This window comes from Micropterus dolomieu, linkage group LG21 (assembly GCF_021292245.1).
Source record: "Micropterus dolomieu isolate WLL.071019.BEF.003 ecotype Adirondacks linkage group LG21, ASM2129224v1, whole genome shotgun sequence".
Lineage (NCBI taxonomy): Eukaryota > Metazoa > Chordata > Actinopteri > Centrarchiformes > Centrarchidae > Micropterus > Micropterus dolomieu.
The window spans coordinates 33180566-33205239 of record NC_060170.1 but is presented as its reverse complement, the minus strand read 5'-3'; the positions used below and the strand labels follow the sequence as shown (position 1 = coordinate 33205239).

The 24674-nt window shown below is 41.6% G+C and overlaps 1 protein-coding gene across 3 annotated transcripts in view; it reads right to left on the bottom strand.

Moving 5' to 3' along the window:
* Positions 1-24674, bottom strand: part of sema4c (sema domain, immunoglobulin domain (Ig), transmembrane domain (TM) and short cytoplasmic domain, (semaphorin) 4C) — a 94539-nt gene that overhangs the window by 32062 nt on the left and 37803 nt on the right. For all 3 annotated transcript variants that reach the window (XM_046035579.1, XM_046035580.1, XM_046035581.1), the window contains one exon: positions 12726-12928. In XM_046035579.1, the coding sequence (XP_045891535.1) occupies positions 12726-12849 (124 nt within the window). In that variant the 5' untranslated portion in view covers positions 12850-12928. The remainder of the gene's footprint in view (positions 1-12725; positions 12929-24674) is intronic.

Sequence of the window (24674 nt, the reverse complement as noted above, 5' to 3'; positions counted from 1 at the left end):
GCGGACCTTGAGTAGAAAATGCTTTGTCAGCTGCCGTCTCCATAGGTGTCATTTACACTGGGGACACATGAGACATGTCCCCACCACTTTTTGAAAACATTTGCTAAAGGTTTTCTGAAAATTAGCTTGCAACAAGAAATGTTAAATAACAAATAAAATTTCTATGAGAATGTTTTACTTACACAGTAGGAAAACATGAAATTCAATGTAAATATAGAATAAATATATCTGCCTTGTACAAAAAATAACTTTGTGAGACATAAAAACTAAAAAAAAGAGTAGCTGCTGATTACAGCATTATTTTTGATAATATTTTTTATATATTTAGTTGTCACCGGCTACATGAATTTTGTTTCCCTTCTTATAAATGAGGACATTTCTACCATAAATTGGTTGAGAAAATTTCACTAAAATGAGTTAAATGACCCCCAGACTCCCCAGTCGGCTAGCCTATTTCATCAGTGAATATTTCTTTTAAATAGCATTGGAGTATCTTGTTGTCTTGTTATCGTGACTCCAATATTGTGCATTATCACGTCTCGTGAACTAAGTATTTTGTCACATGCCTAATACGAGCCCTTAAATGTCCCCGCCACTTTTCAACACAAAGTGACGCCCATGGTTGTCTCCAAGGTCTAGAATGAACTGTTAAGCTCCAGATGTGTAGGACGAGATTAGTGCCCATATATTATTGCTTAATTTTCCAGCAAAGTCGTGAAAAAATTATCAGAAAAGTAAATTTTATTTCATTTAGGAAGCTGTTCCTAATGACACAAGTGGTCATTTATGACCAGCAACACCCTGTGGCACCAAATTGTGTCTTTCTAAGAAGCTGTTTTTTGAACTGTCGAGTTTAGGACACCTGACTCAGGACTTTGGCAATGAGAGCAGAAGCTGTAATATTTACTGACTTAAATAAAAACTTGATACCATACAATAGACATTCAACCTAAAGCCGTTTCTTGAAAGCTTTTTGTTGAGGTGATCTCTTTTTAAACCTGCCAGGAAGTTTGTAATTTTTAAAGAAAAACAACATTGATTTTAACTGAGTGCAAAACCTCACTGAACTGACAGTGTTAGACCAAATGACGTCAGAATCAAGAAAAAGAGGGTATTATTTGATCTTTGGCCCCAACGTAATTTGAGTGTGTGACCCCTGACTTTTGCAACACAGCTATTCATGTACTTGAAATTTTTACCATTTTCATGCAAAAACATCCACAATGTTCAAAGTTTTAACTGTTGACTCCACAACTCTCTCCAACAGCATTTTGACCATCATGGCACAATAAAAACCCACTTAAACCCTGCTGCCAACCTGCTTCCTTGTGTGTTTTGTAAAGGCATTATATAAAAAAAACCCCATGGTGAGTCAAAACTGGTTATGTTATTACAAAAAAACAAAACTGACATGTTGTGAGAGCAGAAGGATGGAAGGAGAGAGACAGAGGAGAGGAGGGAATAAGGAACCAGAGGAAGGGAGGAGGATAAGTACTGAAGCCAGCTTATTATCTGAAGAGCAGCGGTGTATAAACATTGGAGGGTATGTACGGATGAGGGAGCTTGATGAGAGTGAGTGAAGAGAGAGAGAGAGGGAGGCGGCATCCTCAGGGGAGAACTGAGCACATCTGCTGTGTTCCACACAGCCGGGCAAAAAAACTCCAGAGCTGACACACTTTTAAGTTACACACATCGCACACACACTCACATTTACACAAATCAGTGCACATCTGAACACATGAGCGCGCACAGAATATCCAAAGTTTATGTGTAAGCTAAAAGACACATTGCACAAACACAAACACACACACACTTGCATGCAGAGTCCTGCATAGATCTCCAGGGTACCTGCTCAGTGACTTGAACTGCTCTCCACCAACAGAGGGAAAGTTTTTGCTCCCAGTGGCTTGTTTGAAGTGATCAGCGTCTCTGTCATTAAGAGGCAATACGAGCAGACGCACTTACCATCTGCCACCACACTGTGGCAGCCCTGAGGCTACCTGCGTTATGTGTGTGTGTTTGTCTCTCTGTAACTGACACAAGGCTGTCCACACCTGCGGGTTCATCACTATTTATGTGCAAGTGACCGTGTGTGTGTGTGTGTTGTGTGTGTTATTTGGAAAGACAGTGTGTGAGTTCCCATTTATGTAAACACCATCTGTATGGTTTCCACAGCTGCGGAGAGCTGAATATAAAGAATAAACGAGAATCTAAAGAATATGAAGGAGAAAAACGGCATAACAGAAAGGAAGCATATCGTACAACTAACCTTGTACTGAATATAGACACAGAATCCTGTCATTCGACAGGATCAGCCCTATAGTTACTGCATGTAAGACATCTGAAAAAGCTTTAAACTAGGATTCTTTTCAGACTTGTAAGGACCTGATGAATGTGCGTGTGTGTGTGTGTGTGTTTTGTGTAAAGGCGGTTTGGGTTAAATTACAAGGCCTTTGATGCTCGGAGACAACAGTTTCTGGGGAGCAGAAGAAAAAGGGAGAATACAAATAATAGAGTGCGAATAAAAAATGGAGGGCAGAGACGAGGAGAGGTGTAATGAGTCCAGCAGATGACGGGAGAAATACAAACAAAAGGTACAAATATAGAAAGCCACAGTAGAAAGGGAGAATACAAAATACTCAGCTGAACTCAGAGGGCCTGACCGAGGTTAGTATCACTGGAAACAGAGGTGATCAGAGATCACTGCGCTACACTGGCTGTGTGTGTGTGTGTGTCGTTAGGTTAGTGTGAGGCTGTGATAAAAGGGTAATAAAAAAAGACAAAGAGAGTATGACATGGCATTGGGATCTTTATGTGTGTGGGTGGATTATAAATTGTTGATAACAACACAGCCATTTAAATAAATAGATGTTCGGGACTTAAAGAAGAAAGCCTCAAGAGAAAAAGTGGGTTTACCACCTTTTAATACCTGACATCACATTGATGAATACCTAATATATATACATATATTCCAGAGCTGCACATCTGCACATTTCTTCTGATCATTTTACAAAGCATACCTTATGTTTTTAGATTGAGTTTCTTCCTTTCTGGCAGCCGTTATATACCATTTATTTCATTTCAACTTGCAGAGACACGAAATATGCGCAAGGCAAACCATTACAGTGAAACTAACCCTAACGACGGCTTATATAACGCCTTTGAACTTGCCGTAAGTGTACGTATAATCAACAACTTTAAAGCAGATAGTAATCTAGATAAACGTAGAGGAGTAAAACGTACAGTTTCCTCTGAAATGCAGTGGTGTTGAAGTACAAAGTAGCAAAGAAATACTTGAGTAAAGTACTTCAAAATTGAGTAAATGTGCATGTCGTTATGTGGATATACAACTGTGAATATTTGGAATTCGCTTCTTTCTAATTGGCTCATGACAAGCAGCGACGACATCTGAGACTAGAAAGCGCTGCCTCAAACTATCAGTTTCACATTAGTCTTCTAATCTTTTTTCTTTTTTACATTTAATGTTCGGCAGACTAAAGTTCGAGTGTTGGATGTCAGAGTGCCCTTGAGTGCACCACAAGGGCGAATGTTCAGACAGTCCCTGTGTACAACTGCGATATCACGCAGCACTAATTCAACTTCAGACAAAACATTATCAAGAGGATAGCAAACTATAATGCACCCCTAGTCTTTATGAAAAGCGTAACGGGAATTAAAATAAAAGGAAGCAGTTGTCATGACTCAGCTGTCATGTTATGAATGTGCTTCGCTTCTCAGAGTAAGGCAACAAGGACAAAAGTGTTTAGCATCATAAACAAGATTCAAGGCTTTGGTAAATGGTTTCGTAGTGAACATTAATGAAGTGAAACCAAAGGCTGTCAGAAGGTCTGAAATTAAGCTGTGACAGCACGGGATTCTTTGAGAAGTGGTCAACAGTAACGTAAAGTATATACAAATGTGGTTAATGGGATAAAATAGTACTAAACCAAAACCAGTTGGGTAATTGACTGCACAGCCTAAATGAAAAGATTAATGCTATTGTCACTATCAAGGTTTGTATAATGCATAATGTGCTTGTGTCTGTGCACACTTCACTGTAGGGTATCTCAGGGTCATGTCACAGTTTCACCATCCAGGGCCACGCCAAACTGAGCCAGACCAAACAGAACTCCCTGTGTGAGGTGGAGGAGAAGGAGGAGGAGGAAGAGGGGCCAGCGCCTGTTGCTGAAAAGGTCTCGATCCGGGCCTAGCCTCTGTAATCTGCCTTCCAGCGGAGCTCCAGCCTCCCTCTCCCTGTCTGCTATAAATACATCCAGCCTCTGCTTATAGCTTCTAACCGCCGAGCCACTCACACACCAAACTATGATTAAAGGCCTATTTTGGGCAGAGCTTTGAAGCTGCGACAAACACCGAACGAGAGTCAGAGACAGACAGACAGACAGAGGAGGGAGAGACGTCGCGCAGCGCCCACACAAACACGCAGATAAACCCGAGCGGGCACGCAGAGCGTCGTCAGACCTTCATCTGAACAGGTACCCTCTTTGAAGGGAAAAAAAAACAACACGAAGGCGCACACACTCCCACGCCGACGCTTCAGCTTTGTCTGCCGAACAGACGACAAGTTCACAGGAGAGTCAGGTGTACGACAGAATGAGAGCATGGAGAAAGAGAGAAGAAAGGGAAAGATATACATACCTTATACTAGCTAGATCTGCAAAAATACCTATTGTCAATTGTGGAATGAATTTTAGATCATGTGTTATTGTAAATTAGGAACTGAGATTAATAGGATTATTCAGTCTGCAACACAAGAAATTCATGTACTTAACTAGCCTGGGAATGAATCAATATGCCAGAAAGAACAATAACAAGTAGACTGATGAATGCATAATAAAAAAGTACATGTTTTTAAGATGAATAATTACTCGTCTCTGCTTAGCTTAAATACATAAGCCCTTGTTTGTTGGTTATGGAGCATTTGTATTTCCTATAAAGCTTTACTATTATTCTTTTCCATAAACAGTCATGGCAATAGAGCCATTGAATTCAACAGAACTGGAGGAGCGAGATGAGGGGATGGGAGAGTGGGAGGAGAGGAAGTGGTAAAAGTGGATTAACACAACAACGGAACAAGTGAGCCCAGTGGGGGGATGGTTTTCGGCAGAGTGATGAAAGCGGGCATGAAACAGCCTCGCTTGGTGGGGGGTCGCCATCGCCAATCCACAACAAGCAGAACAAATCAAGGGCTGGTTGATGCCACAAGTGAGGTTTTTCCATTCCAGCGTCATGGTTCAGCATGTATGACTGGCACAGCGGCGGGCACCAGCTGGGGAGAGTTAGGCCTTTTTGTACAATGTTGTGGTGATGGAACGCAAAGACAGATATAGGGGAGCCTGTGGAGCTCAACGGATGCAGCGTGGCACTGCTGTAGTTTTGGAATATGACTCACTGAACGATTTACATGCCATGACAAGTATTTGGTGATTCACACGAAGGGGACTTCTTAAGACTATGGAGCACTACACTCAAACCCAGCACAACAGTTTTAAGACGTCCTCTAACTGTAGATACTTGCAGTCCAAAAAGACTTGAGTCAATATTTTTTGGTTATTCCAGTGCTTGGACTTATCATTTTGACACTTTTGTCCAAAGCAACACAAATTTATTTTCCTGCATACATAGGGAGCAACTTGGGGATGTCTTTCTCAAGGACGTGTTAAAATGCAGATACTGTAGGAGTGGTTGGGGATTGAACCACCAACTCTAACAAGCGTATGGTTAAAGCCAAACCCTGTTCTTCCACCTGGGCTACAGCCGCAAGCCGTAAATTACATTTCTGTCCAACCGAGTTACTGAGTAAACAGCACCGCCTATTTTTTTGAATGAGTGGTAATTTGGACAAGAGACTTCCTTTCCGGATTATTTTTTGAAATTTTAATTCATACCCTCAAATGAATTATTCTTGCACGCAGTTTGTATCTCCATATGCTGCATGTACATGATAGCTCCAGGCTGTTGGTGTGAGAACTCCAGAAAATGCCAACCAATGTTTTCTCCAACCAATAGTCAAAAACCCCAATACATTCAATTTACAATTAAATAAAACTGAGAAAATCAGCAAATCCTCTCATTTGACTTGAACAAGCAAATATTTGGGAAATTTTTGACTGTTAAATGACTGAAACAATTACTTGTCTCTCAAAATTGTTGTTGATTATTTTCCGATCTTCCGTGATACTGTATGCTATAAATATGTAATCGAACTGCATCTTCAAGGAAAAAAACATGTGAAATTCACATTTTACCTGGGAACTTATCTCACATGTGAAAACCGGACATGCTTACCCACTTTTAAGGTCAAAGGTTAAAAGTAAAAAAAATAAAATAAAATGTTCCTGCATGTGAATTCTTCACATGTCCAAAGCTGTTTCACATGTGATGCACCCCAGGGGCCCATATCAGGTGTCATCACACGTGAAACCTCAAAATAACCACATATTTGAAACCATTACATTGGATATTACATGAAAAATTGCTGATTTCACATGGGAAATATCTGAAACTCACATGTGCCTATGTGAATTTATCGCGTAGGCACATGTGTCAGAAACCCACATGTTCACTTGGGTAAGAATAATGGATGGCAGTGATTTTTAATATAATGTCAATAGGGGTAAACCAGTGCATCGGTTCAACCATGGCACTACCACCACAAGAAGGTGCTTTGGATAAGAGCAGCCTTTGAGTGGCATTTTCATTTTAATTCACATGCCCGCTTGCCCACACATCAGCTCTCACAAAGTCAGCCCGACAACAGCGAGCACACGAGGTCCTGACATCTGGTCCCGGCTGTTAATCGCCACTGACCAATCAGCGCAGGGTCAGGGGATGAGTGACACTCATAGCAGATAAAAAGCTGTGATGAATCTCCGTCTTCCCTCCCTCCCTCCTTCTCCCCCATCTGTCCTCCCAGTCACGCACAACCTCTCTCTGCCTCCTCCTCTGCCTCGCTCCCAACCACTCATTACTGTAATTGGAGGTTTTGAGGAGATACGGCAGAGAGACAGAAAGAAGGGAAAAAAAGGAGAAAGGTTGAGAGAGAGGGAGAGAGAGGGAGAGAGGTCAGAGGCACGGCCCTTTTTCCACTTTCTTTCTGCACTGTGTTTTTTTCCCTCTCACCATCTCTCATTCTATCTTTCTTTTTTTCTAAATCAAGAGACATACATTTGCTCTGGCTTTCCATTAAAGATGCAGGGCTCATTTGCTGCATCAAAGCTGGCTAGATTTTCAAACAACATATCAAATTTCTAAGGGCTCTATTCCTCCTACTCTCTTCACTTCCCTCTTTCTTTTCTTTCTCTTATACTTTCTTTGTTTAACCACAGCTGCTGCGTTTTGTCTTACTGGCATTTTGGCTTGCTGGCCTCTGTCATTGGGCTGGGCGAAGGAGTGCATGTGTAGTTGTGTGTGTTATGTGTTGAGTGTGCGGACACAACAGGAGAAACCCAAAAACAGAGAGGGAAAGAGTGTGTTTGAGAGAAAAAGACAGAAAGCAGTGGGAGAAGACAGTGGTGTTATCAGATCACATATTTTCTGTGGTCAATGGAAGTAGGCCAGGTTAAGGGCGTGAAAATGGCTTAAAACAGCACAAGGCTTCAATCAGCTTTGGCCTGTTCAGTGGGAAGAAAAAGGACAGAGCAGGTCAGGTGCAGAGAGAGAATGAAAGAAGCAAAGGTGAAAGAGAAAAAAAGATACAAAATAAGATTTAAAATCCCTTTCCCCTTGAAGAATGAAAGAGAAGACCTGCCATATTCATATAACTCAAATAGAAGTTTGACCCTGCAGAAGACGTGTATATGGCTTGGACTCCAATTATGCCCGAGTTTAGACTCAACTTGACAAAGAAGTCTTGCAACTCAAATGTGACTACCTAACTTTCTGAATTTTTCAAGCCCTGTGTCCTACGTTTGCAGCATCAGTTTCATGTTTCGTGATTGTGTTGCAGGCTGAGCTGAAATAAACAATACATGACACATTCTTCACCTTACAAAGGTTGAATTCACACATAATAAAAGGAATCTTACAATGCCTCCTGTGGTCACAATGGCCAATCAACCAACAGCAGCCAGTCACATCGCGCAAGTATTACGAGAACGATGCGTTTGTGGGCCACACCAGCAGTCAGAAAAAAAGACGATATTTTGGATAATTTTCATATATGTAAAGACTAGCCTGTGGTCAACACAAAAGAGACAGCAACATGCAAAACATGTGGGTCAGTAATCACAGATGGAGATGCTTCAAACTTTGTTCAACATCTGTTGCTGTGCGAAGAACGGCGAGCTGAGGGTAGCCTTGTACTTTGGCCAGCTAGAGCTCCAGGTAAAGTCAACTTTGAAAACATTAATTAACTATTTGTCTCTGATGATTGGCCAGCAGTCAAGTTACCTCATATTGCTGCTGCTCTTTTTTAGGATTTGAAACACATTTCACACTTGAGGCTTAGCTGATTTGTCTGTTCCACAGACCTCCACTATTGTCCAAAAACTTTTAAAAAGACATCAATGAGCTGCCGCTTTTCACCGGGTTCCTTGGGTAAACATGGGTTATTTAATTCATGTTGTTAAATCCACATTCACTGTCCAGGTGGTGTAAACACTCCAAATGTGCATTAATCTGCAACATAAAATAGTCCTCAACAAATAAACTTTTTACTCCTGTTTGAGTGCTAAAAACTACAGAGCCCAGCTGATTTAGAAAACAAAAGTGTTTAGTTGGTATCTGTCCTCAATAAGAACCGATGGCCACAGACAGGACAGGTAAGTCAGCAAGGATTGAGAGACAGACTCAAATGTTGCAGGATTTGGTCTTTCCAGCCCTTTCCTTTAACATTAAGTATAAATATATGGATGAGGAGACCTTTTGCAAAAAATAATGAATGAGAAATCTGCACAAAATGAATATAAAATGAAATATTAACCACACAAAAGTGAAAAGAAATCAAGAAACATGCACTATGTCAGTGATTATAAAAGAAAAGTATGTAAATTTACAGCTCTCATTAGCGGCTCTACGAGGGCTACACATTATGTGTGTACATAAAATGTCTCATTAAGAGCCAACTGCATTTTTTTTTACTCCATAAATGTGACAAGTTGCTTGTGAGGAATAACAACAGCCTAAAATTCAAAATGTCAACATGTGACTTTTAAAAAATAAAAGAAGAAGCCAGAATAGGTGGATAGATAGCGAGGGAACAGAGAGAGAGAGAGAGAGAGAGAGGGAGAGAGAGAGAGACAGGATGTTTGTGTTTCTTCTTCTACAACCTCATGTAATTGCCGGGTGGGGGTGGTGGGGGTGTTGGTGGGCTGTAGGGGGGTAAATATTATCTCTTCAACCATCTCTGCCTACCATAACACACACACACACACACAAGCCCCTCCTACACTGCCCGCAGCTTCAAATCCCTCAGACTGCCAGCCTAAGCAGTACACACACTCACACACACACATATAAACAAAGGGGGATTAGTTAGGACTGACTCTCTCTCTCTCTCTCTCTCTCTCTGTACACAGATAGGTATAAACACACACGCCCTCTGTGCTCCCACATATCCTCTCACTCTGGGTTTTTCTTTTCTCTGTCTTGCAAACTCGTACTGCATGCAAACAGACGCACACGCATGTTAATATGAACGCTGCGTGTCCGTGCAGGGAGATGCCTTCATGCAAACTGAAACACTGGGGAAATGTGTGCATGTTTTCCTCTCCCTCTGCCGTTCCACTGAAGCTACTTTCTGTCCTTTTAAGGCAGTTAGTGAATGGCCCCTCTCTCTCTCTCTCTCTCTCTGAGTCTTTCTCTGTGTCTCTCTACCTGTCTCCTCTCTCTTCTCATTTCTCCCCTCCAATCCTTCCCTCTCTCTTTCCGCAGCTTTGTTTTTCCATTTCGTCTCCCTCCCTATCTCCTCCTCAGCACTGTAGCAAGAACCCATCCATATAAGTCATTTAACCCAGTATTGAGCCTGAAAATCTCATTTTTCTTTAACCAAGTGGAGAAATCTGTCAACGGCAAGATAATCCCACTTGCTCCCAACGCAAATCAATTTGCGTCAAGAATCTTTCCGCGCTCAAGTGCCAGACTCGAATCAAGTACGATAGAAGTGACGTGATCTGCTGTCTCTTGCCGTTTCATGACAAGGGTTTTACTTCAAAGACATTCGTGACAAAAAAGTGAAGCTGCACTAGAAGCGAGGGGAGTTATCGTGTCTCTACAGGCAGATTTATTCACCCGTTTTTCAGAAAAATACCTAAAATGAGATTCTTTTTGGTGGTGCGTTTTACATAAAAGACCATGTGTTTGCAGCTGTCCCCGTTTGCCCTGTCTGGTGTGTCTTTACCACAACTGTGTTCTAACCAGAGTGCTGCAGTGATCTGGCCTGCTGTCTGCAAACATTGCTCTGCTTTGTCACACTGGAGCATTTCACCAGAAAGTATTGACTCCCTATTGATTGTTTCCCCCCCCCGTCCTCTGTCGTCACATCCCACCACAACACCTGTGATGACTGTAGCATTAAGGGATGAGTGGATGGAGGAGGGCTGTATGGATAAAAAACAGGATGGGGGTGGAGGTGCATGAGCGGCATGAGAAAGCAACCTTTGAAATGTCCCCACCACCGCTGCTGCCACCGAGCGCCATTCTCCTCGAGAGCGGCTGAAATCTGAGCTCTTTGTGAAAACGCCATAAGAGCATTTGGAGTTCATACGATGAGCCGCAGCATACAAAGCAAAAAAGGGTTGGGGAGGGATAAAAGGCAAAAAAGAAAGCAGAGGAAGGGAAGGGTAAGGAGAGCTGGAGATGGGATGAAAGGTGGAATAGGTGGTACAGAGAGGTAAGAAAATATAGCTTTTTTTCCCATATTTTTCCCCTCTCTTTATAGTATTTCCCTAATCCCCAAGAGAGAGAATGCAGCACTTCTCCTTTGAGGGATTAAAAACGAGACTATTTCTCAGCTTGCAACAATTGGTATTGTTCAGGGAAGAGAGCTGGGCCTGGCTGCAGAGGCGGGCCGAGATAAAGAGTGCAAATACAGTTGAGCACTAGGATTAGACTGATGTATTGTTTTACTGAGGGTCGGTGTCGGCCTCTTAACAAAAATCAGAAATCACCCAGCTCTGAATTAATGGAAAATCCTTCCTGATTATTGTAATGGAATACATTTTTAGCAATTATTGGATTTGTATCAGATGTCTGACCAGATCAATAATTCCAGGGCCAACTTGGAGGATTCTACCAGCAGCTGTCAGTCGATAAAATGCGTAATGTTCAAGCCCGGCCTCAGTGGATTTGGTCGCCGGAAGGAAAGTAAATCTGTGCACATTTTTCTGTTGAATTTAACTTTGACATGCAAATTTGTCAAATAGCAAGCCATCTTGGTAGTACTGATTTGTGAGACAACAGAGAGCCAGACGGTCTAAAATGGAGGGAGCTCTGTACGCCAGCTGCTGTGTTGTGCTTTTATTCGAGTATAAACTGCTCCACAATAGAGGAATAGTTTGAGGCAGTTAGTCCGACAGTTATGAGACAGAAGTCGATGGTATGAATACATCTTTTAAATAAACTGCGTGAACTTTTTGTCCTGTTAGTGACCAAGCTAACAAGCTTATAACTGACAGTCTGTAAGCCCAGCCACAGCCCAGTACAGAGAACACCAGTCCTCAAACTAGTCCTCATGCATATTTTGCTGTGCCACTTTTCCACTGTGAATGAGCCTTTAAAGACACAGTGAAATAAAAAATGTCTCCATGTTAATTGCTCAGCTATCTCTTGATATTTGCCAAATATAAGTTAATGATGTCATTTTATGCTCATTTTATGGTTCATAATTTTAATATAATATTATTATATTATGCTATATTACTATTTTGGACGTCTTGTCACATGTGTGCTGCAGCTCAGTGTGTTTCTCCACCAGTGTCTTTGAGGGCGTGCCACACTAGCCGCTAGGCGAGCTATATGACGCGTGTTACATAGTGATAGTAGGTTACGGAAGTAAAAGCTGAACTACAATCAAGCTGTTTTCGGGCGGTTCAGGAGCAGTGTTTTTTGTGGGATATGGTAACTCTCTTTGGGGTGGACTTTTTCACTTTGCAAACCTATTAAATGCACAGAAAAGATATATAACACACGAAAGGGAAAAAGCCAAAACGCAAAATGATCTCTTTAAAACAATTATTTTGAGTATTTTTACTGCAAAATACTCTTTTCTGTTCTTGTGAAAGAATAATATTTAATATTTTTATATATGAGTCATCTTGAACTCAGGGTGTAGACTTAAATACATCAAATCAAATATAATTTGGGGCGACTAGCTAAGTCCGGCCATCATATAAAACCACACTTGACCGTTAGCTGGCGGGTAGCTATCACACGAGGTATGTGAGGATATCATTTGGCACAAACTTTGCTAGCTAATCCAGCAAGTGCGGTTTTATATCATGGGCGGGCTTAGCTGACCCAAATCACATTTCATTGGGTACACTTTTGGATAGGCATAGAAAATATTTGCACATTTTACAGGAAAAGAAAAGAGATGGATTTTAATATAAAAACACTCAACAAGGTTTTTTAGACACAGGATTAGAGAGTTTATATTTTATTTGACTTCACGTAGCCTCTACCTAAAAGAATTCTGGCTTTCACTGGAGAGTTTTAGGGACCCATGAGGTCTAACTCCTCTATCTGCTGGTATTAGATTGCTCACTCACCCTGGTATCGAACAGTCTTGCGTGGGATTGGATTCCAGTTGAGACCCAGCGACTTCTCCCATCCAACCAGAAACACCAGGAGCAAGACCTTCGTCCCTCCCACGGCTCCCATGTCAGCTCCCATTCGTTGGAACTGGCGTTGAGTGATGGATCGATGGATCAATCAGTTAATCAGATGGACTGGAGAGCAGCCCGGCTCTTGTCTGCCAAGAGAAAGAAAAACCAACACATCAGCTGGGCGCAGCAATTCACCTCAGTTTATTGGCTCGGCTGTTTATCAGAAACTATTTTGTCAGAACAGAATTTATAACTTGCACATTTTTCAAAGAGACCACACAAAGCAGTTCACACATTCAGGCTGCACTGAAATATTCAATTCTCAAAAATTGAACATGGTCATCGAAATCCACAGTAATGTAAAACACAAAGTTATGCAAATCATTAAAGCCAGCAAGGACATAGCTGTAATCAATGTATGTGCTTCTGTGTGCGTCTGCCAACAAAAACAGACCAAACATTTTAATGACTTTTGGCTGGGAGGGTTATTCAGGAAAGTTTTCCCTGCCCCTCCCTCAGTCTGAGCGATAATCCAGCTATCGCTACTCAAAAAGCTCAGAAATAGCTTATCGCTGCACTCTTGTCAAGCCAATTCAGCAGCAGTATATTAAACTGGGGCTGGAGTTATCAAAGTTAATTGGCGCTGGCAATGCATCAAATGCCAATGTGTTGGGAAATGAATGTCGAGGCAAGGACAATCCAGTAGCACTGTGTTGTAAATGAATTGGTTTATACCTAATGAACATGTCAAGTGAGAGGCTACAGAGAGGCATTACAGTCCAATAACAGCACAGGATGATTGACTTGTTACGGTGCAGCAGGTGAGATTGATGCACAGGGCGAGAAGAGGAATTATACATTAAAATAAAACACACACACACACAATGACAAACTCTTGCCAGCCTTATACCTTATGTCAGACCGTCATAGTGTATGAACTCAGTGACATCAATTAGGTCTAGAGGCATAAATCTATTAAGCACATGCAAATTTAAGAAGAAACATATTAACTGCTAATTAAAAGCCTCAGATAAATTAATTTATTTTTCATTAGTAATTTCCTTTTTATTAGTGGAGGGTGAAAATTACTTTTTTTTTTGTTATGTTGGACTGCTGTCATCTGTGGATTTGTTGCAGACACCTGTGCTGACAAACATCCATGATCAATGATGCCAAGTGGCAGATAATGTAGATGAGAAAGAAATCCCATGCTTGTTCTTCTACAAAACCGCCAGTGGAAAGACGTATTTATCAAAGAATGTAGACTGATTTATTGGTTCTAAAGGTCAGCTAAATTACAAAAAAACTAACAAAACAAACACAAACTTCTAGTGTTATCTAGTCATGCAAGTTGTTTTATCTCGACAATCATTGCTAAAGGACTCAGTTTGCTTTAAATGAAGATCAGATTGTACAGCGTGTCATTTGACTGCTTCCTAAGGCAAAAGGTGGGGCGAAAAGCCTGCCAACATAAACTCCTCTTGGTCTTTTGCATGTTTCTATGCAATTATTAGAACAAATACAGAGCACACTCTCTGCTCAAAGGCATTCATGGTGTTGAACTGCGTATAGTGTGTATAATTGTTTTTAAAAGCTTACAAAAAGGGTCAGAAGCGGCCCCACCTGAATTGGGTTTCCGACACGGTTACATAATCTGATAAGAACTTTGTTTGAAGCACACTAAGGTCTTAAGGATAATCAACAAAACATTCAGCCCACAGTTTTTATACAGGGACTATTTTGTTTCTCTGTAAAGTAGTTCCTGTTTTTTTTTTATATATTATCTAGAGTAAATGGGACACTGTCTCGAAAAAGATGACACTGTTACATTTAAATGTCATTTTTAAAAGCTGTTATTTCCACAAGAAAAATTCTGTGCACGTCTTTTGTATTCAAATGGCAGCACAAATCTCAGAGATGGATGTGTCAAAACCTCAGCACATTAAATCCAAACTATCGTCGAGACTAGATCCCACCGGGAGTGGTGAAGGGAAAAATTTGTTTTTTTGTAAAATAATTTGGCTGGACTGACCCTTTAATTTAAATTTAAAGATAACCTATATTAAAGCCAATGGACGTCCAACTCACTAAACATAATCTCAACCAAGTTTAATTACTCTAACCTTAATACTAAACCAGTTACTAGATTTTAACCTAACCGCTGCACATATAAAGAATTATGGATTTCTATATGTTCTTATAAGGACCAAATACACTCCTGTGAACTTAAATACAAAGATACTCCCAGAAATGCACACACACCATCTGTGTGCTTTCCCCTCTGCACCTGCTGCTGTGTATCAGCGAATGAAATGGCGTCTATGATGATGCATGCTCATTGGAGAAGGAAACCCGCTTACTTTTAAACAGGCACAAAATGTCTAACTGCATTTACTTTATCCCAGCACAAAGCAATATACTTCTTTTTAGGTAGCACATTTTGTCTCCTACTCCCTCATCTATTCTCACAAGTGGATATTAAAGTCTGGTGCTGGCAAACAAACATTTGGTGGATTGGCAGGGAAGGTAATTGAGATTTGGAGATGTGTGTGTGTGTGTGTGTGTGTGTGTGTGTGTGTGCATGCGTTTGCCCACTTCCAACCAATGTGACTGTTATTGATTACACTTCTAAGAGGAAAATAAGAAGAGGCAGAAAGAAGAAAAATATCAAGCACCCTCCACACTCCCCCGCCGCCCTCCATCCCCAGATCAGATCATGGCGACGCGCTGTTCAATGAGCGTGTTTAAACGCCGAGTTTGGGTGAAAGCTCCTCAAGCCTCGCGGCGCCGACTACCAGCTTTATTGGATCGATGCTAGAGGTCTTGCTGGCCAACGCTTGAGTGAGCCGAGATTGAGATAGAGGGAGGGAGCGAGGGATGAAGGGCTGAAAGGTGGAGAGAAATGGAGGGAGAGTTACGGGGTAAGAAAGAACACGTCTGGAGACGTAGCAGGAGGCTTGCAATTATTATTATTTTTTCTCAACAAACATCCACTCTTCCATCTCTGTGCTGAGAGGTAACGAAGTGAAGTGGGCATCCTGAAGGCTGGATTAAGTGAAGAGGCAGTGTGTAAACACTACAGGCGAAGAGGAGGAAGAGGATGATGGAGGAGATGGAGATTCAAGGCTTCTGCCTGTGAAAAAGCTTCAAAATCTTCAATGTACACCTCACTTTTTTATCCATTTTCTCTTTATCTGTTTGCTGCCTCTTTCTGCTTTTCGTTCATTCCATCTCCCCCACTTTCAGTTTGGTACACCAAATGTTGATTTTCAACTCCAGGAAACAATGGTTTATAAAATTCTAGTGAAATATCATCAATACAGTAGAACAGTTTTAAAGTTTTATCTATTGAGGTTGCTTGCTGGGAACGACTGCAACACCCCGCCAAAATAATCCAGTGACAATTGTACACCTGTTCTAGGTTGACTATAAATGTTTTCTTTGTCCTTTTCTGGCTCTGATAAAGACACAGTGGTTTTAAGCCTTCGTCTGTTTAAACAATTAGAGGGAATGCATATTACTGTGTGCTCCAGTCTCTAGTTTTCCCTTTGATGTTTGCTGTACTCAAACTGAGAAGCTCCTGATTCGCCTGCATGTTGATTTAAGATGTGCGGAGAACCCTTTTTAAAAAAGACTGCAACCCCCTTTGACCAACCTGCAAGGCGAGGGTCACGTGACACTGGGTAGACTTGTTAGCTTGTACTGGAAAGCTGGATATATAATAAAATCATGAGGTTAACAGTAGTGCCTTTGTCGATCGTTCACGATCAGGTCATATTGCAATCATAAGGACTGCTTCGACATTAATTACTTTCTCATTTCTGTATTACTGTATTATCACAGTCACACAAAAGACCAGCTCTATTGGATAATGAATAAGGAAGAGATCATTGCCACTGTAGTAAAACGACAGCAAACACAATTTTGCATAATTAATTCCTACTGAAATGATTGTTTAAGAATTTAAAATTCTACACATGTAGTATGACCAATATAGGAAAAATGTATCAAAAGCAAAAGTACTCATTGTGGTGCAGAATGGCTCTTGTGTTACACTATGATAATTACTTACGCTAACATGTTCGCAGCATTTTAATGTTGAAAAACATACATTTGAGGGATTTTCTCCTATAACAATGCATCATATATGTTAAAGTAGGCATGTTTTTTATGTAAAATCTGCAACTTAACTTTAACTGTCAAATAAATGTCCAATGTTCACTTTGTAGAGGTATTAAGTAGCTTAAAATACAAGTAGTCAAGTAAAGTACAAGTACTTCGAAAGTGTATTGAAGGACAGTACTTGAATTATATACTACATTACACCGCTGTCTATTATATTATTGTGATAATAGCTCGCACAGCCACCGGGGTTCAGCTGGCAGTAAACATGCTAACAGCTACCCCCTTAGCAGAGGTGTTAGCTTTGAGAGAATGTGCAACCCATTTAAAAAACCAGCAAAGGCATCAGTTCAGTTCAGTTTGATAAATTAGCTGCAGATAGCTGCTTTAATAGATATGGCAGAGTGATCCCATACAGTGCCAATATAGAAAATTGAGTCATTCACCACAAAGCAATAACAATCAACTAAGAACAGATTAGTTAGCTGCAGTGTTGTTTTCTACTCTGTGTTGTTGACTACTTCTCCTCACTTGCTGACACCACTCTGCTGCAAAAATTGCACACTGAATCTTCAAGCCACATCTGCGGGGATCTGTATGAACGCTGGGAGGAGAAGGCTGAAGTCAGCCTATGATGTATTTTTCTTTCTATGACTCTTATGATGCCTCGCTGTGTCGTAAGAGGCGAGATTTAGCCTCCCTCTCCCCTGGTGACCAAATTAACTCACATGCTCTGTCTCTCACCACGGCCTCTTTAAGGTCCTGCGGTGTCACATAACTCTGCAGGCGGTATCAAATCATCTTTTAGCTGCTGGTGTTGTTGTTGAGGCTGGTTTAGCTAATGAACTGAGACACGGCAGCCTAATAATATCAGTCACCACTCCACGATGGAGAGCTCATTATAACATACAGAGAAATAGGCCACATGTTCTGATTAGCTTGCTGAGCTCCTGTGTGTGTTTTGTATGTGCACGCGTGTGTGTTTCTTGAGTGTATTTCGAGGTACTGTATAAATGAATCCCAGTAGGGAAAAGGAAAGCGGGGTCGTTTCTTCGAGGTGAGCGGATGTCGGGGAAAAGAAGGAAGAGAAGGACGTCGTTTTCAGCAACCATCTGTCTGTCGCTTTTTCTTCACCGCTGTCCTCCTCTTGCCCTTCATGTTCCCCACCTCTCCATTTTTACACACACACACACACACACACACACACACACACACACACACACACACACACTCTGGTGCAGTCCCAACTGATTGCTAGTCCTTCCAGGCATTGTATGACTTCTAACCCTGACCTCTGACCCTTTTGTGGAGCTACAGAGAGCCAGGTCGCATCACCCACCGCCCTCAACTCCGACTATCACACTGGGACAGACTTAATGTCCATTAACCCGTAACTGCCCTTATACACACACACACACACACACGCACGTACGGACGGATGGACTAAAGGACAGCTCCCACCCTTCATTTCCCCTCTCACCTCCCTGCAAAACAAACACAGCAGCTATAGTCAGCTCTCTTCCTTCCTTCCTTCCTGCAGCCCCGTCCCCTCCCCCTTTTCCCTCCACCTTTTAGTGCTCAGGGAGCGTTTAAAAACACACACAAATACGCACAAGTGCAAACTGGCACACATACACAAAAGCTGTTTCACCTAAATAGAACAAACTGGATCAAACGATTTCACACCACGTGGACGGAGGGATGAGACGGGCTCCTGGACTTTCATGCCGCATTCACCTCACTTTGAAATCGTCATAGTGGGATGTTGGCGCAGCACTGGTGCATTAATGTTTGGACGTGTGTGGGTTTGCTGATAGCTGGTTTTCAACAAAAGGTCTATTTTGCTGGATACAGGTTCAAATGAGCTCACAGCACTGACAGATTTTTCAAAAGACCTTCACGACTAAACAATACACAAGAATGACTTGATAGCGTGATGATATTTTACTACCTGAGACCAGAGAGGAATCTCCATCATACAGGCAGTGGATGTCACTGAAAAAGAAAAATGTGGGTCCTATAAGAGGAACAGTTTGATTGGTGGCATGATTCAGCTTTTTGAACTTTACTTCCAAGAGATAAAGATAAATTGTTCAAAACATGATCTTTATCCCATTCATCTAGTTTCATTTTTAGTGGTTCAAATACATTCAGGAGGTTCAAAATGTTATCCGACTGTCTGTCAACCCACCAGAGAGCCTTGGGGGAAGATGTATCATATGATAATTTCACCAATTTAGAGACTATTTTTTCTTTTTACAGCTGAAACGTTTTGATCAGAGATCAGCCATTAAAAACACTGAGGTCCCTAAAAAACGGTTTCGGTGATCTGAATCCGAGATCACTCGCTGTAAGCCGCTCTGTACGACAGCTTTAGCTAAATGCTTGGAATAGAAATGTAAAAATATACAATTGCTCCACTTGTGGCGATGCATCAAAGGAGAGATTTCAAGGTTCTGGGTTCAAGTCCAGAGCAAAGTGGCTATGAAATCGTAGTGAAAGAACATCATGTTACAGCGGTCGCTGCAAAATTGATGACTTGTGGGATGTGAAGTGAGGGAAGTCAACATGGACTTCACAGCATTTTTTTTTTTTGCCATTTCTTCTCACTTATTCATACAGTGCTGCAGAGCCATGTGTGCAACAGGGCTGAAAGAAACACAGCTCTACGTTGCACGGAGAAGCTTTATTCCTATACAGTGACAAGACGGATGAAGGTAACAGAGCTGATGCTCTGCTTTTATGTGTGTGGACCTAATGGAGCAGACATGGACACTCCATTGACAGTGAAACACCCACACACACCATGCATACTCAGCGTCTGAGAGACAAAGGTGGACACTTGAAACAGGAAGTGAGTGTGTGTGCGTGTGAGGGAGTCTGCCTGGTTTGAGTGCACGGTTTAAAGCAATATCAAGCATGAGCGAGTCTGCACCTAAGTGATAGCATTAACTAGCATATCTGTGAATATAGGTGTGAACACACTGTGCTGACCGGCTCACATTAAAGAGCCACACACACACATGGCAGTGTGTGTGTGTGTGTGTGTGTGTGGGTGACGTGCTGGCAGACTGTGTAGTGTGTCTGTGTTGAGCAACCGATAATCAAAGAGGGGCTTGATCGTCTGCCTGCAGTGTGTGAATGTGTGCATTAATGTAGAAGATGAATAGGAGAGAGTGTGTGATCGTGCCTGCTGTAGTGTCCTTCTGAAACACCCAACGCGATGTTAGCATATTCCAAGAAGTGTTTGAAATCCCACTTTAAAACTGCTACCACCAATATGTGAGCCACCCATTGATTTTCATGCACCTGAGCACATGGTTTCCCATATTTGCACACAATTACTGATTTGCTTACCAGCGGCGTTGCATCAAGCAATTCAACTGTATTAACTTAATGTCACTGCCTTTCCTTTCACATTGTGATTGGAATTCACATCCCATCCTAATTACCTCAAATTGAAGCGGAACTGAGCACCGTATTTGACTTTAAACCACCTATTTCCACTTGATGGAAACGTCAAAAAAAAACAAAAAAAACACCTCCCATGAGAGTGTAACATCTTAGCCTCCCTGCTGCCAGCACCCCTCTCTTTCATGTCTCTCCCCTGGGAGATTCTGCAGGCTTTCAAATCTCCATCTTCTCTCCTTTCATCCTTACTGTAGCTCTTGCTCGCTTGCTCCCCCTCCCCCCTCGCTGCCTTGTCTGTGTCACGGTCGGCTGGTCAGGCGTGGTCGGCTTATAATTCTTTGATCGGGGCTCTGATCTCCTCCATCAGTGCCAGGGGCTCCAGCTGATTACAGATGAAATGGATCTGATTTGGACTCTGACTGCAGGCCAAACACCTGCTCAGACCTGAGGAAGTGATAGAAGAGGAGGTACGGGCGAGAGGAAACCGGAGAGACTGGCGCCCAGCTAATCGGACAGCGAGACCATCTGTGCTTTTGGTTGATGGCCCTGAAAGCACGCCTGACGGAAGCAGATATTTCTCCAAACATCTGTGGAGTGGACGTGGTATGGAAATATTTCAATAATAGTTGATCCCCAATCTGACTGACATGACCAGGATCAGTGTTTCTTGGCTACATGTGATTTGAAAGAGGTCTGTCGTAGTGATGAATTCACAGAGAATTATCACAGACTACAGTTTCCTTCAGCTTCTTAGCGTCTTTCAGCTCTTTGTTTTGGTTTTATGGCAACTTTAACGTTTCGGTTTACTCTCGCCGCTCTCACCAGCCTCGTTGCTAGCTGCAGCAGGCAGCTGTTGTACCACTGTACACTGCCTGGCCAGTACCAAACGACAGAAAGACAAAGCTAGTGCCTGATGAAGATTGAAGATTTAGCGAATGAAGATATCTTTACATATATTGTTGAATGTGTTAAATGCTGCACACATATAAGGACTGCTACACACACACAAACTGTATATATACATGTTTAACCTGTTTATGAACACTGCATGCTTTTTATATATATATTATATATTTGAATGCACATAATCTATTTTTATTTTTACCAATCTTTGTTCATCTCTGTTTTCCTTGTTTTTAGCTGTATATATATATATTTAGCGATACAGTTTTATGATTTAAAATCATTAGATGTTTGGTCTATAAAATGCCAAGCCCAAAAAGATGTCCTCAATTGTCTGGTTTTTGTCCACAACCCAAAGATATTCAGTTTACTGTCATAGAGGAGGAAATAAACCATAAAATATTCATATTTAAGAAGCTAGTTAGTGCAGTTAGCTCAGTTAGCCATGCAGCTAACTCCAAAAGGGTGTAAATTTATGTTGAAAAGTAGTGGGGACATAAGGGCTCAGATTAGGGGTGTGATGATACCCTTGGGTCATGAGATGTTACGAGACGAGAAGATTTTTAACACTAATTTGTAGAAAGATTAAAGCTGGAGTCTGGGGTCCTCCCCCAGAAACTTGGAGCAATAAACACTTATGCCGTTTTTCCATTACCTGTACCAGCTCAACTCGCCTCGCCTCGGGTTGGCCGTGCTCCGTTTTCCATTGCAGATAGTACCCGGAGATAGCACCCCTCAATGTAGCTCGTCGTAATAGCAACGCCACACACAACTGCCGCAACGTAATTTTAAATGCGACACACGCCAGCGATCCACACAGCTGTCACTTGATTTAAGTTAAAACGTTTCAACATTCCTCAGAATGTAAAGACAGATAAGAGGTACGAAAACCTTCCAGCTGTTTTTTCATCTGCCTTTGTTGCTGCAGCGGTCTGTGTGACGGCGGGAGCAGAGGGCTCTGTGAGCGGGCGGCTGGCCGGCTGGACGCTCCTCCTGCCGCCACTTGCGGAGCTCCTCAACTCCTCAACTTTATATAATAATATATAATTTTCAAAATCTACACAGTGGATTTCTCACTTCAAAACTTCTCAGAAGTGGATTTAGTGATGAAATAACGTATGAAAAGTGTAAAATATAAAACTTTCTGTTGCTGGCCTCTGTCTGGCGCGCACAATGATCATGCAGTGACGATTCTCTCTGACCAATCAGCAGTCTGCCATGTTTTAACGTCACATTTTAGTATCGCCATGAAAAAAAGTACCTGGAAGCAGCGACAGGAACAACATTTACACGATGGAAAACAAAACAAAAAGGCGAGGCGAGCTGGTCCCATGCAGTGGAGAAGGGGCTTTAATTTCCTGCAATCTGGAGACATTTTCTGCTCCAATTTACAAAGGAAATGTCTTAATTTATTTAAAGGGAAACAAAACCAAACATTTAGCTGGCAGGTGACAATTCCTAAACACATATAAATAATGCAATAATCAGCAGATTGTTTTTGGGACAATGCAAATTTGTTTCTTCTATATTTAAAATGCAATGCATGTTTTCTTGTTGTGCAAATAAACCTTCTCAAAGCATTTTTTATTTGTTAGTTGTGCAAGATATTTTTCAGAACATTTTTAACAAATGTTAAACACAAAAACACAAAAAGTGATGGGGACAAATTCAGCCATTTCAAAATGTGGTGGGGACACGTCCCCAGCGTCCACAGTGTAAATGACACCTATGGCTGTCCAGAAAGGGCACCAGAACCTGAGCAGGGCGAGCAGGCAACAGAACCGGCCCCCCAGTGAACTGAAGAGACCAACAGAGGCCAGTTTGACGACAGAGAATACGGTAACGAGGTGGTTTACAGCGGCTCCGACCATGACTCTGATCCCGGGGACGACGAAGAAGTCAATGACGTCAGAACTGTTACTTCCTCACATTCTGTTGATCATGTCAGTTCATTTTTTTTTAACATCTTAAACTAAAAGTTGGGCCATATCGACGTTGTCGACTGAATATGACGTTGACGAGTCATCACCAAAACAGTACAGTAAAATAAGCCTCCAAAGATGAAAATAGCAATTCAGTTTGATTATCAAGCTAACTTGTCATGTATGCGTCAGGATAAATTACAGTATGACCATTTAAATATTATGGACTTCTAGACTGGACTGAAATTGGTTGGTTGAATGTGGATGTTACTAGCTGTTGTTTCTCTTGTTCCTTTAACCTGATTGTGGAAACCAGGTTTTTTGTTTACTTGAGAATAAAGAAATAACATGACTTCTGAAAGCCAACAATAATCAGGTTAGCTGTGTGCGAGCAGACACTCTGTGTTTTCCTCTCTCAGCCTCTCTATCAAGGGCTCCCTCTCTCACTTTTCTCTGGTCGACCTTGTGCTGTCAGCCCGGCGTATGTTGTTTCTGATGAGCACACATGAGTGCGGCGAGAAACGGTAAAAGCCACGTGCACCCTGCCCTGCCTCGGCCTGACTGCCCCGTGCGCGGGCCTGGGGGATGCTGGGATAGCACTCTCTGACCTGTCATCAGTGCACATATATAAGTGTGAGCACGCTAGACCATGATTATCGAGTAGTCATAGGTCGATCAGCCTGGCTTAAGGCAATGGACTGGCTTTCACACAGTTCAAAGAACACTTATATACACACATATATATATATATATATATATATATATATATATATATATATATATAGCTAAAAACAAGGAACAGAGATGAACGATTGGTGAAAATAGATTATGTGCATACAAATGGGTGAAAAAATATGTATATATATATAAATATATGTAAAAAGCATGCAGTGTCCATAAACAGGTTAAAGATGTATATATACAGTTTGTGTATGTGTAGCAGTCCATATATGTGTGCAGCATTTATATTCAGCAATATATTTAAATGTGCACCAAAAACAGAGTTAGTCTGATTTAATTTTTGTGCCTGTGTGTGTGTGTTAGCCGGCTGTTCGTAAGTACCTTGACAGCACCTTAAAACCAGAGTCACATTGCCTGTACAGTGGGGGAAATAAGTATTTGACCCCTTGCTGATTTTGCAGGTTTGCCCACTTACAAAGAATGCAACAATCTACAATTTTAATCATATGTACATTCTAACAGTGAAAGACAGAATCCCAAAGAAAATTCCAGAAAATCACATCATATGAATTTATAAAAATTGATAACCATCTGATGAGGAAAAACAAGTATTTGACCCCCTACCAAACAGCAAGTATTCTGGCTCCTACAAGCCAGTTAGTCTTTCTTTAAGACACAGCCCCAATCCCAACAAATTATCTACATCAAATACACCTGCCTCACCTCGTTACCTGTATAAAAGACACCTGTCAACACCCAAACAACCAGCATCCAAAATCACCACCATGGGCAAGACCAAAGAGCTTTCTACGGACATCAGGGACAAGATTGTTGATCTGCACAAGGCTGGGAT